The sequence below is a fragment of the Phyllopteryx taeniolatus genome, chromosome 6, assembly GCF_024500385.1.
Source record: "Phyllopteryx taeniolatus isolate TA_2022b chromosome 6, UOR_Ptae_1.2, whole genome shotgun sequence".
Lineage (NCBI taxonomy): Eukaryota > Metazoa > Chordata > Actinopteri > Syngnathiformes > Syngnathidae > Phyllopteryx > Phyllopteryx taeniolatus.
Window position 1 is genome coordinate 12,494,123 of NC_084507.1, and position 14,579 is coordinate 12,508,701.

Below are 14,579 nucleotides of genomic sequence, written 5' to 3' on the forward strand. Positions count from 1 at the left end.
TGGAGCCGGTCGACCTCCGAGGTAAGCGTTTGAAGTGTGAATTGACGCTAGGAAACAGCGACTAGTTTAGCTACATGCTAACTCCGGTGCGGGGCGGCTCATCGCGGCTCATCGCGGCTCGTCGCGGCTTGGATCCCCAAAGCTGGAGCCCCAAGGGGCGGTCGTGTTTCTGCTCTGCTCCCGCTTGGTTTTACTTCACTAAGTCTTTTTTTTTTTTTTCAAAATTAAAAAACATGTATTTTAAGCACTATTGATGACAAGTTACTTAAAACCGTTTAGCCTGGCAACAAATACTTCTTAACATCTTAAATTGTGTTAAATTTAAAAAAGAAAAAGTGGCACGTGTATTTGTATTTCCTGTTAGCTTCGGAGCTAGTGGACTGTAGCCAAACTTTGTTTGGCAAATCTATTTTTTTTAAGATGGCCTGCCAAATAAAAGTCGAGCCAATGGTTTAGTTGTCGAGAAAGTGTTTTTAAGAAAGAGTTGGCCAACACTGGTGGTTTAAAAAAATGGTCGCTGGTGTCAATCTTCTGTTGTTAACTGCCGATTTACATTTAATGGTTTCTGTAACGCAACAAAACATCCAGAGTTCACGAAGGCCGACCACAAGAAATATTAATTACATATGACATTGCAAGAATGTCTGGCCTGGTGTAGGCTATCATAGCTGGTGTCATATTGTTCCAATTAAGTTGAGACGAGAGCAACAGTGCTTCAGAATTTAAGTCGTGTAAAAGTTGAGATAAACAAGAAATATACTTTTCGTTTTAAAGTTGTAATATTGCAATGAAAGAGATGTATATTTTTCAGCTAAAACAAGTGGAATGTTTTCAAAAGGATTTAATAATGTTAGAATAAATTACTATATTTTTAAGGGGACAAAGTAATAGGTTTTTAGATTAAGAAGTAGTGTATTTTCAAGATTAAAGTTGTGTATTTTAGAGGATAAAGATTAATATGAAAAAAGGTGTATTTTTGTAATAAATTGTTTGAAAAGAATTGTAGGTTTTAGATAAAAAGTAGTGTATTTCCAAGAGAAAATTTGTCTTTTGGAGTTTAAAGTTGTCTATTTAACTTGTATATATTTGAGATTACGGTTGTCTATTTTCGATTAGTTTTATATTTTCAACAAAAAAGTATTTGTGATGAGCTGTATATTTTTGAATGTTTTGTTTATATTTTCAAGAAGGAAAATGTATATATTTTTGAGAAAACCTTATATTTTCAAAATAAGTCTTATATTTTTGAGGTAAGATGTTATATTTTTAAGAAATCATGTTTTCATGGTTAGTTGTAATAGGACAAAGTCCTATATTTTGAGGAAAAGCTATGTATTTGATACGAAAAGGAGTTTTCTTGTAGAGATTATAGTTCTAATATTACTAGCATAGTTATAAATTGTTGTTCTGTATTTTCAAAAGTTGAATGTTTTTGACAAAAAAAAGCATATTTTCCTGATAAAATATTTTTATTAGTCATGTAACTACAATAATAGTTGTATATCTTAGAATTATTTAAAAAAAAAATAATATTTTTAAATAATTGATTAAAGTCATAATATTACAAGAATAGTAGAATATTTTTTTTCGATGCATACATGCATTGAGTACAATGTTTGGCTACTCTACCCACCTCTGGAGCGGACATCCTCTATTGCTAATCTTAATCTTTCAGCAACATTTTTGCTCATCAGATCAGCCAGTGTCGTATTTGTTGCACTTGTCTTTTGTATTTTCTCGTTGAGATGCTGCGGGTCGGGCCCTGGTTGCGGTCCCAGCGAAAAAATTATTTTAAAATAATTGATTAAAGTCATAATATTACAAGAATAGTAGAATATTTTTTTTCGATGCATACATGCATTGAGTACAATGTTTGGCTACTCTACCCACCTCTGGAGCGGACATCCTCTATTGCTAATCTTAATCTTTCAGCAACATTTTTGCTCATCAGATCAGCCAGTGTCGTATTTGTTGCACTTGTCTTTTGTATTTTCTCGTTGAGATGCTGCGGGTCGGGCCCTGGTTGCGGTCCCAGCGGAACCGCGAAGCACGCGTCACATCGGCGACAAGAGTTGATCCGTTAGTGCATCTTGTATTAATTAGGAAACGCGCCTACAATTATCTAATTAGTTTAGGATGTTAATTTTAAATGTATTAAGTGACGGAGCGATGTTAGGGGTTATGTCACAACACAGAATGAACTACTGTATTTTCACGACCATAAGGCGCACTTAAGTCTTAAATTTTCTCCAAAATGGACGGGGCACGCCCCCAGTAGGGATATAGCGCCGGGTTTTTAAAAATTTTTATTTAAAAAAAATTATTAAATAAACCGCTTTACTGACGGGGAGCATTCTGGGGTGTGCATTGTGCAAAACACCGGTTTGGCTAAGGACCCTCGAGCAGCTGCAAGAGAATTCAAGATCAACAAATCCATGGTTCGCAAGTGGAGGAAGCAGAAAAACGAGCTTCGCCAAGTCAAGAAGACGAAGCTGAGTTTCCGCGGGAAAAAAAAGAAAAACAAAACGCGGAAAGAAGGGGAGGTGGCCCGAGTTGGAAGACCAACTCGAGCGATGGATTAATGAGCAAAGAATAACTCGGGGCTTGACGAACCGCTGGGCATCCGTGTAAACAGGGCATTCAAAGTGAAGTTGTGAGCGGCGTGGAAGCGATGGATGACAGAGGGCGAACACAGCTTTACTAAAACTAGGAGGCAGCGCCGGGCGAGTTACGCCACAATTTCTGAATGGATTGTGGCTGCTGGGCTAACGCGTCTGCTTGCACTGTTGTTCGAGCTTTCGCACGGAAACAAGAGAGACTCGAACCTGGCGTGTTTGATTGAGAACTTGCCCAGCTGTTAATTTCGGTTACAGAAGATGAGGACTTTGGTGGATTTATGGATGAGGATTGATCAAAAAATAACGTGAGTACATTGTTGAATACTTCAATAAAGTACAACCGAACTCAGTTTTGCTCCCGCTGCCTTTTTAAAAACATAGTTTTAGCGTGCATGCATGCTACCGTATGTTTTAAACTAGCATATGTTTTACCATACCTGCGCCCAATAATATGGTGCGCCTTATGTATGTGTTAAATACAGAAATAGACCCCGCAACTGAGACTGTGCCTTTTAATACAGTGCGCCCTATGGTCGTGAAAATATGGTAATTTCAAATTCAGAAATGGACAATAAAAACAGAAAAATATTGTACTTAATATTTTCCTGGAGGATGCATTTGGGATTAGCCTTTGAAGTTGGTAATAGTGAAAAATGAAGTAAAACAGACAATGATTTTAGTCAATTTTTTTCTGGCATGAGAGTGCTTAAAGAGGAGGTTGCTATTCATGTGGCACAGCTTGAAGCAGGCACCAGGTTGAGATGGCCCTGGCTCAAATTGGAGGCCAAAACAAAAAAGCAAAGAAATGAGGCAAATTTAATTTTAATCTTAAATATGTACATCAACATGTACTTGAGCGGCGTAAATGTTTTCTGCGTGAAGAAAATTCCTTTATTTTGCCCTATTGTACTATTCAGTCTTCCAGATTCGTTAATTTATGTTACAATTCTCTGCGGGGTCACGGGGGATCCCCCCCAGACCCCCCCCCCCCCCCCTTACAATATATATGTATATATTTTTTTTTTTTTGGGTCACCTTTTTCATGCCTTTGGTGTTTGGTGTCTGTAGATAATGTCTTATTTTCAAGAAAAAACTAAAAAGTCAGAAATTTGCAAGTTTGCCAATTGTGTATCTAGTAGCAATGTGAATAAGACTCAAGTTAGATTTTATTTTCGGGGAGCTCATCATTTTCAAGTAACTGGTATGTTGTCGTAAATTGTATTTACTGCCATTTAGTAAAGGGTAGGGCTGCTCAGTACAATATATGATGCAGATGCACTTATTTTTATACCTCTTTTTAGTTTTACTTTAATTTTTTATCCATGAACTTGTCGTTATGCTTGTATGACAGTTAAGAATGTCAAAAATGTTGCTTAAAACATTGTACGATACAGATTTGGTATATAATTTCTATTTGTGTGTTGTGTTGTTGTTGTTGCCGTTCCCCCCCAGAGTCATTTGTCATGTCCATGGTTATTGTCATGTTAACTGTGCAAGGCAGCGCAGTTCTTTCAGTGGTCCGTCCCGGCGGATGGGACCTCTCCAGAGACCCTGGTCTACCAGCTGCGCCCGTAATGAATGGACCGGGCTCAGGATGGGTTGCCATAGCGGGGGACACTGGCACGTGTTTATTCTGCCCTCCCGCTTTCACCACCCCTGGCTCGTGTTTGCATGTTATTTCACTCGCACGCACACTGAATGTGAATTCGGCTTTCACTCTGTTGTGTCCTAAAGGGTTGCCGTATTTGTCCAATGTTCTCCCAAATGTAAAGAAAAAAAAAGAACTTGTTGTGTAAGATCTGTTTGCGCAACGCTACTTCCAAATTATCAGTTGCTTCAAAGTATGGAAGAGAGACAATGAAAATAACATAGCTGGAATTACACTGCAAGTTAAAATAAGTCAAAGTTGGATATTTTTAAGATTTAAAATTTGGACATTGTCAAAATAATGTTTGAGATAAAAAAAGGCTTATTTGTTGAATGAAGTTGTAATGTTGCAAGAGTCATATGGTTTTGTGAAAAAAGTAGAATAAAGAAAAGTTGTATTTCTCAGAAAGTTGTGTATTTTTTAAATGAGAATATAATTTTATATTTTCTTGAAAAAGTAATACTTTAGAGAAAGAAATTGTGTATTTTTGAAGGCCGAATGTTCCAAAAATCTATTATTTTCTGATAATTGTATTTGAGATTCAAAAGTTGTCATCATTTTTAAATAGTCGTTATTTTTGAGATACGAGATATTTCAGAGGAAAAAATTGTGTATTTTTTAGATTGAGTCCATAATGTCACAAGTCTAGTTGCTTATTTGTGTATTTGAGATTCGTCTTTTTTTTCTTTTAAATTAAGTCACATTTTCGAGGGTAAACTATTGTGAGTCGTATGTCTTTGAGACAGGTAGCGATTAGCATAGTTTTGCTGTTAAAGATGAGGATTATCCTGATCCCGCTGGAAGGGCGGATTCAAGGTGGATGCAGGGTCGTCATAAGTTTGGATTTTTCATTATAGATATTTATTTTGTTTTGACATGATTAAAACTGAGTTGTTTTTAGTTAGTCCTTAGAGCGGGTTTGTTAGTCATTAGTTTTAATTTTTATTTAAAATGCTTAATTTTGTTCAGTCTTTTAGATTTAGTATTCATTTTGGTCTTTTTTAATAGTTTTGTCTGGCCCAATATTTTTTTTTTAAAAAAGGGCCATAATAACTTGTTCAATAAAAATTAAACAAAAGATGTAACTAAGTTAACTCACAACTAGCCAATGAACAACCATCCAAAAATGAAATTTGCACATTTGCACTGTATTTTATATCTTACTATGTTTAGCTGCAGCCAATACAAAGGAACTAACATTGGATTGACAGACACTTTAATCTAAGATGCAATGAATTGCTTTTGCAGCAAACGCACAAGTGCATTGTCTGAAAGAAGTGACAAAGAACATATTGTGCTAGAAGCAATTTGGACAATAGCCGAATAAAAATTAAACAGGTGAAGGGTAAAATTACAAGTCTGATGAATCCTGGTAGTTAGCCTATTCAAAGACTTCAAATCTGGATTCTGAAATCCTGATCTCGTGGTATCTGGATCAGATTGGTCCTATCTGAGAGTTCTTTGAAGAACCAGGGCAAAAGCTACAAGATCAAAGTGATCCGGGATGGCAAAAAAAAAGCTTGCACCCATGGAACAAAAGTAAATTTGTTGTGACTGATATGGCACAAACTAAACAAGCGGAACTTCTTGGGATAGGGGACTTTTGGATCAATGGACTCTCACGTCCACTTAGGTAAACTCTTCCTCGAGACACCCTCCCGTTTTAATGGTCTTTTCTCCCCAGAGTGAGTACTGTGCGTTATGTCCTCCCTTGTGAGATGTGAATGGCAACAATGACCCCCCGAGCTCTTATCCCTAGATGACGATCTATATTTAACCCAAGTGCCCCTCTCTCATCCATTCATGTGTGTAAGCATGCATGCAGACATACATTTACAATGAAGTCAAACACAAGAGGCGAGGAGGAAGCGTTTATTGGAAGTCCTGCAAGTGCTTTTATGATTATCGAGAAAGGAAGGATACGTGTGCAGGAGGGATGAATGAAGCCAAAAGAACAGTGTAACTGGCTTCTCTTCCCCTTCCAGTGATTTAAAAAAAAAAAAAAAAAAGTGTCCTGGTGAATACTTGAGCACAATTCTTCCTTCTTGTGAGGTTAAAGCTTACTAAACCATTCTATAGTGTTTTTATGAGGTCAAGGTCAGTTCAGTCTTCCATCTGGCCACATTTACATTTGTAGAACAAAAGCATCTGAATTCAATCAGAACAGAACATGGACTTTATTACATCGTATTGCTAAGCAACTTTCTTAAATGGGAAATAGTGTTCCCCTGTTATATCATTTTAAAGTGATTTTTATGGTTTTTACAGTATTAAGGCAAGTCTGAATTTAGAATTGCGCACCTTATGTGTACTACCATGTTGTGCTGCAATGTGTTTGGCAGTACTGAGGTCTGCTGGAATACGTGCAGCGTAATTAACAGCAAGGAGAGTCAGAGATGGTCCCCAACTGTGCTCTGGTAATAGTCGTCGTTCCCACAGAGCAGAGAATATTTGCCTGTCAGTATTGTTCTATGTATGTGTTGCTGCTCAGTGTGTTTTAAAGTCAGTTGTTTGAAGGATTATAATGACCGTAACAGCTATTCTCAATTTTCGTCTGCCCGTCTATGGCATTTCGCATTATGTTCGCATTAAGCAAGCAGATTTTCGTTAGGTGAAATAATATGGTTTGATTAAAGTTGGTGTTAATATGCACCTTTAATCCGCTTTAAGTGGAACTTCACGTGACCAAACCCCAAAAACAGGTAAGTGGGCTTTCTGTATATGCTGCAACAACTAGTCTTGTCCTGGTCTCCTGCCATAGGGCTCCTCCAGTCACCTGAATCGGAATGAAGGGCTTTGACGTGTTTTGCCGAATGCAGAACTTGGTTGCGTATAACCCCTATTTTCTTTTGTTGTACGAGTCAGTTTTACAGTAAACTTCAACTGGGCCTGACAAACGGCTTGAAGCAAGCCTCATTTGGAGAGCTGTGCAAGAGGGTGACCCGTGCGAAGTAATACTTTAAAAACTCAGTTACGTTTAAGTGTGGGAGGGGTAAAACTGTAAGAACAAACAAAAAAAATTGTACGGTCTCTATTGTACGGATTTTATGGAACGTATCCCCCGCGATAAATGGGTTCACTGTAAACCATAATCTATAGCATTTGTATGAGGTCAAGGCCAGATCAGTTCAATCTTCAATCTGGTTACGTTTGTTTGCAAAAGAAAAGCATCTGAATTCAATCAGAACTACAATACCCTGTTTGTGGTGCTCTGAGCTCTTTAAAAAAAACACAGCAACAAAAAGAGAGAATTTAAAATAAATTATTAAATAAACTGCCAGATCTTCCGTGATAACTCATGCTGCTATTTTGTGTGAGAGAGGCTGTCGTTTTTACCCCCTTCCTCTGCAGCGTTTGACAAGATTGAACGGGATTAGGATTAGTTGCGTGAGGCTGCCTCCTTTTAACGAGCGCTAATTGACTTGTTGGCAACAGCAGCTAAAGCAGCATCCGCCTAGTCAAGCCAGATCCGCTAACTGGCGAGCGGGGCCGTTGAGGGGTGAGCATCTGCAGCGGGTGCGATTAGTCAGGCCTGTCCGACTGTGCTGTGCAGCCTCCCGTGTAAACAAACACAATCTGTTTGTTGGTTCTGCACACAATTGTTCATTGTTTATATAGCGAACGGTGGAAATATGATGCAGGTTAAAAAGAAAAGAAAATAAAAAATGTCTGGCTTCAACAGTTTAGCCCAAAGACAGTTTTAACAGAGCTCAGTTGGACTACTTGTGCGGTTCCAGTGTCCAGGTGCTTCTCAGCAAATTCAAATAAGGTGAAAAACTTCAATAGCTCAATTGAAAATGTGAAGCTCGTGTATTACTGCATGTAGGTTCACTACACACAAAATGAATTTTTTGGGGAACAATTTTTATCATAGTTTAAAGCTTATAAAACCCCAAATGTACCATCTCAAGAAATATGAATATAAATCTTGCATAAACAAAATTATTTTAATAGTAATTTTAGACTAGGCAAGAATTGGCCTCCAGCAAAATAAAAGGACTTCTGCAATGTAATTCATTCAGATACACCTGTACATTTCATTTATTTCATTGTACTGCTTGCTCGTTTGTTGAATTTTGAATAAAATATAATCTGTCCTCAATGTGAATGAGGGTAAACTCGGGAGTTACCGTAGTTTCACGTGTATAATGCACACCCATCTATTATACGCATTCCAAAGGTGACCTTAAAATTCTGGAAAAACCTATGTATAATCCATTTTTCAATGCATGATTTTGGTTTTTACCCATGTGATCAAAACATGAAGTATTATCTATATTTTGTTGTATGTTTAAAAATATATATATTTCACAAATTCTGCCTGGGTATGTAAACTTGTGAGCACAACAGTACATATGTACAGTCATTAGTTTTTCATAACCACTAGGTGGCAGTGGCTTATTGGAATGAAAGTGTACAGCTTTAGGTGGTGGCATACATTTGTAAAATGTGAGGTTTCTTTTTTTCCTTTTCTTCCATTTTCCCCTATACCCATATATAATGCGCACTATTGACAATTTTTGGGGAGAAAAAAATGAGCTTTAATGTTGGATTTATCTTACCCAACATTATAAAAAATAGACACAAAAGGAATGAAGACGCTGGTTTCTTTTTCTCATGAGGAGGGCGTATGGGAGATTGTTCAGATCACAGCCTCTCAACACGCTCTAAACAATCCCCCCCCCCCCTCGCTCCTGCTTTTATTTGAAATAGGAGGGATTTACAAATCATAATGTTCTAAGCAATAAGACACAACACAAAATATTTGATAATAAGAGGGTTTTTCCCAGACATAGTATTCTAAGTAATAAGACACAACACATAATATTGAACCAACACCTGTCACGACCCGACCACATCCGATCACGTCCTTGGTCCAGGCGCCCTTCCATCGGATGATGCTGAGTCTTCTTTTTGAAGGTGAGACATCTAAAATTGTCCATTATACTAATGCAAGCTAAGCAAATAAATGATAACTTCTACAATTTATCTAACATTTCCCTCCTGTTTATCATGTATTTGCACAAATTCTCATATCATCTTACAGTCACTTCATTTCGATTTTTAACTGTAGAATCATTTTTATGAAACAAATACATTTACACTCAGAGTAAACTTGTCATACATGAATGTTGTAGTTTAAACATTGTAATCATCTGTATCAGGTAACAAATCAGGTAAAGCAAAATCATCATCATCATAATCATCATTATCATCATACAGTATACATCAGCTCCATACGATTTCTCCATGGGGGTTATGGCTGTGGTGATTAATTTACTGATTAATGCCAGAATGCATGGAAAACAACAACATCCACATGTCAGAATGGCTGCAAAAACAGCAATTGATATCAATATTGGTGAAATTAGGGTTTTATATTTACCAAAAACGTCCATCCGAGCTGTCCCACAAGGACTGTTGATTGAGGGTCCGTAGACCATCGATGGCTCTGGTCAAGCTGCCATCTGAAGCAGTATTGTTTGTTCTCCAAACATACCGCAAACACCTCCCTCTCTTGCGAGGAGCATGTCGACAGCTATGCGGTCTTTGGAACGTCCTTGAGCTGCTCGTGCACAGCTTTCAACCCACTCTGAGTCCAATTTCCTAATCTCTGTACATTGAAGTGGATGTAGTTTATCCCATCAACATTTTTATTAATCATACACCACCAGCATATGAAAGACTCAAATCCTCCTGCAACCTGGTCACCCAATTTGTATTGATTAGGAACCCCCACGAGGAACACCTGGCGTCGATGTATGTTGGATTATTTTGCCCCTGCCATGACAAATCTCTTTTTTGTATATGTTTTTAGATTGGACAAAAACATTGGTGCCCTTTCCATTAAATCTTGAACAGGCATAGGGTATACTGACACATGCAATATCAAAGTGATAATAGCGCATAATCTAGATATATCTTTAGGTAATCTATCAAACAGTCTATCATCTCCGCACCACCACCAGATGTCGCTCCGTGACACTGGCACAAAATTTGGTTTGACTTTTAAGATTACACTGTGTGTCGTTCAGTGGTCCTAATTTTTTTTCCTTTATTAATCATGTTTATACAAGTGAAATTATTTGGTGCTACTAAAGTAGAAAACATCGGTTTGTGTTTATCTGCTTCTTTTACGGGATATATAGGATCCCATGATTTACAAGGAACCAATCATCAGTAGTTATGTTGTTAAAATTAAATTAAAATTTGTCCACCTTTCTTTGAAGTTTTCAATGGCATTTTTGGTTTAACACTGTTCCTATAACACAGTACACAATATACAATACACAATATAACACAAGCCGTTTTGCTTAGGTTAAACTTCTTTCTATGTTCTTTTGCTGTTTTTTTTTTTTTTTTTTTTTTTGACCAACTGGACCAATCATAACTTGTTTCACCAATGAGGTGTTCCCATCCAAAGCCTATAGTTGCATACCAGTCATATCCAAATCCCCAATTCTGCCCATTCTCTTGAGCATCATTGGTGAGAGCCGCATATGGAATTATGATTAAAGCAGCTTGATTTTGGGGGGCACAAAATATTAAACCTTTTTGCCGCGTTTGGAGGCCATGTCCACAATTTTGATCATCAGCTGTACTCCTTTTGATACGAGTTAATGATTTGAAATTTTTTTTTTTTTTATTATTGGGTTTGTCATATTGGTCCAGTTGGTAGGTGATTTTCTATCTAAAAAATGGGTTTTATCATTGAGGGTGGGACGTCCCATGTACCACAAAACCAACATCATAGTAGCCAAAGTTGCTACGTAACAACTTAGCGAATCTCATAACCAACGTGGGTGTGCCTTTCTGCTGAGTTCTCACTAAAAGGGTTGGTGTCTTTTTTCTTCACTGACCAGCAAGCGTTTTCAGAATCTACACATCTGCTCCCGCTCCGTTATCAGACTTTTGCTCACCTTCCCTGTTTGAGTACTCAGCTGAAATGACTCTTTTACAGTGTGTTAAATGAACCCACGTGTTTCTTTCTGCTATTTTTTAGGGCTGTAAAGTGTCAATCTATCTGTGCCACCATCCCCTTTTTTTTTTTTTTTTTTTTTTTTTCCTGTGCTAATGTAAATTTCATTTTGTAGTTTTGCACTTTGTTTTTCACAATAATTACGTTCTTGTTGTGGAATACTCATATTGGCTATCAGTATAGATTGTACCATCTTTATTTATCATTAGTTTGCATGCCTCGGTTAATGCTACTAATTCAGCAGCTTGTTCAGCCAATTCCTGTCAATCATGCTGCGTGCCTTCATCAAGTAAGGGTATTAGTGTGGCTGGATTTAAGGTTGTGAGAGCAGACACTGTATGTGGGACCTTAAGGGTGAACTGCTCTCTAGTTGAAAAATAAGCTATTGGTTTTAGCTTATCACCGTATTGTTGTGTAAGTATGGAGGTCATGCAATAGCTTTTACAGTCTACCATTTGAATGAATGTTTTATCATTAAATTTGGAAGGCCTAGTGCAGCACTGGACACCAAATGTTGTTTAATGTCACAGAAGGCCTTTTCTGCCTCTGTACTCCATTAAACAGGTGATGTCATTTTAAGATTGTTTTTATACATTAATTTTGACAATGGTGCAACAATTTCTGCATAGTTTGGAATCCATGCTCTACAATAATTTGTCAGACCTAAAAATGATTATTATATTTTTCTTCGTCTGTGGTTTAGGATTTTTTAAGACTATATCTCTCCTGTCTTCTAATATAGTCTTTCCTCCTATACTTAAATTATGGCCTAGATATTTAACTTGTCTTTTACATCATTGCAATTTATTTTTTGTTAACTTTATGTCCCTCTTCTGTTAGATGATGCAGTAAAGTCAATGAATCCTTGCATGTCTCTCCATCTGTAGATGCCAGAAGACATGCGTGTTGTCATAACTTGTGAATAATTAGTTAGACTTTCACAGTAACCTTGCGGTAATCTAGTAAATGTATATATATTTTTTTTTTTTCTCAAATGTGAATGCAAACCAAAATTGCAGGTGTTGGTTCAATATCACGACCCGATCACGTCCTTGGTCCAGGCGCCCTTCCATCGGATGATGCTGAGTCTTCTTTTTGAAGGCGAGACATCTAAAATTGTCCATTATACTAATGCAAGCAAAGCAAATAAATGATAACTTCTACAATTTATCTAACAATTATACATGAAATTACGGTAGTTTATCCTCATTTAAATCAACTGTTCGCTGTCTGAGACTCAGGAATCAGATCAATTTGAAGGTGTTAATACGGGTTTTCCTGTCTTAAATTGAGGCGGTGGTGGTACCATTCTTACCATTTGCATCTGTACTTGTACCTCCCCACTGACTCTGTTTTACTGTTTTTTTTGTGTCTGTGTGTTTTACAGTCGCTTGGCAGTGAGTGAAACGGTTCCTGTCCACCCAGTAGGACCAGTTCCTGTTATCCCGCTGCAGTCCATCACTATGGAACAATAGCGGACGGAATCCATGCTCTTCCTCCATCCCACCCACCCCTCTTGCACCCTCTTCACAGAAACCCCTGTCACCCAATAACAAACATCCCACCCCACCTGTCTCCACATCCAGTCAGGCGGTGAAGTGGACAGCAGTCTTGTAATCTTGCAAAAGTGTAGCGCCTGCATACGCTTACGCTTTTGACATGGCAACAGTTGTTTTTGTTGTTGCTGTAGAGTTGCTCAGGGGACAACACAAGTGAGTGCAGGAGGCAGCATAAAGCTTGCAAAAGGCCAAAAAACATCGGTCGGTACTGCCGAAGGGCATGGAATTCATCAGGGGGTGATAAGCACACCATGCAGCACCGGCATCGCCCCCTCTCGCCAGTCAGTGATTGGACCAAAAGTCAACTTTGGAACTATTTGGAACATACTTAAACTGCAATGAAAAATGGAGGAATGATTTTTTTTCCTTATTTGGATTATCTTTGCCATTTGTCTATTTGGTGGTCAACTGGAGTGAAATCCCACCATAGGTGCCTTTACATTGCATTACTTTTGTCTATATTTTTCTACTCTTTGACTTCATATCAGGATTGCTTATGACATGACCAACAAATAGCTGGCAATCCTCAACTTCCTTCTCCAACATACTTTTAGATAGAACGCAGACTTTTGCACATAGCCTCCGTTCCATACCACCGCCATGGTCACTCTGCAGTCCAAATGGCGTTATCTGTTCATGCTCCTGGGCATCCAACTGGTAGTCATGGCGCTGCTGTCCCGGGAGGGCTATCAGAAAAGGGTCACCAACTTCATACGGATCTTCCGCAAATCGGACCCCGCCGCCGAGTCTGCTCGGAACCACACGGCGGCTGGTGTGCCTGTAGGATACGTGTACGCTAACCTCTCCCACCTGTACAAGGCGCAGAACAATGGAGATGTTTACTACTGTCCCAAAACGTCGCCTCTCTTAGGTGGGTTCTCTAGTGTGCTCTGGTTTGACCCAAGCTGGCTTATATTGGATACTTCCACTGTTGCTTTCATGTTCAGTTTTTCAACCGACAGTGGGTATGGAAAGTATTCAGACCCCCTTAAATTTTTCACTCTTTTTTTATATTGCAGCCATTTGCTAAAATCATTTGTTCATTTTTTGTCCAAATTAATTACACACAGCCCCCCATATTGACAGAAAAAAAATGGAATTGTTTAAATTTTTGCAGATTTATTAAAAAAGAAAAACTGAAATATCACACAGCCATAAGTATTTAGTAGGAGCACATTTTGAGCTAACACAGCCATGAGTCTCTTTGGGAATGATGCAACAGGTTTTTCACACCTGGATTTCGGGAGCCTCTGCCATTCCTCCTTTCAGATATTCTCCAGTTCTGTCAAGTTGGATGGTGAACATTGGTAGGCAGCCATTTTCAGGTCTTACCAGAGATGCTCAATTGGGTTTAAGTCAGGGCTCTGGCTGGGCCATTCAAGAACAGTCATGGAGTTGTTCTGAAGCCACTCCTTTGGTATTTTAGGTGTGTGCTTAGGGTCATTGTCTTGTTTGAAGGTGAACCTTCGGCCCAGTCTGAGGTTCTGAGCGCTCTGAAGGAGGTTTTCGTCCAGGATATCCCTGTACTTGGCTGCATTCATCTTTCCTTCGATTTCAGCCAGTCATCCTGTCCTTGCGGCTGAATAACACCCACAGCATGATGCTGCCACCATCATGCTTCACCTTTGCGGCTGTATTGGAAAGGTGATGAGCAGTGCCTGGTTTTATCCACACATGCCACTTAGAATTAAGACCAACAATTTCTATCTTTGTCTCATAAGACAAGAGAATCTTATTTCTCACAATCTTGGAGCCCTTCAGGTGTTTTTTTTAGC

At 38.4% G+C, this 14,579-nt stretch overlaps 1 protein-coding gene across 1 annotated transcript in view; it reads left to right on the forward strand.

Annotated features, from left to right (window-relative positions):
• si:dkey-199f5.8 (beta-1,4-galactosyltransferase 3) overlaps positions 1–14,579 on the forward strand; it is a 36,625-nt gene that overhangs the window by 155 nt on the left and 21,891 nt on the right. Inside the window, exons 1-2 of the mRNA XM_061777828.1 lie at positions 1–21; positions 12,633–13,675. The exon at positions 1–21 is cut by the window's left edge and continues 155 nt beyond it. Of these exons, the coding sequence (XP_061633812.1) occupies positions 13,405–13,675 (271 nt within the window). The 5' untranslated portion in view covers positions 1–21; positions 12,633–13,404. The remainder of the gene's footprint in view (positions 22–12,632; positions 13,676–14,579) is intronic.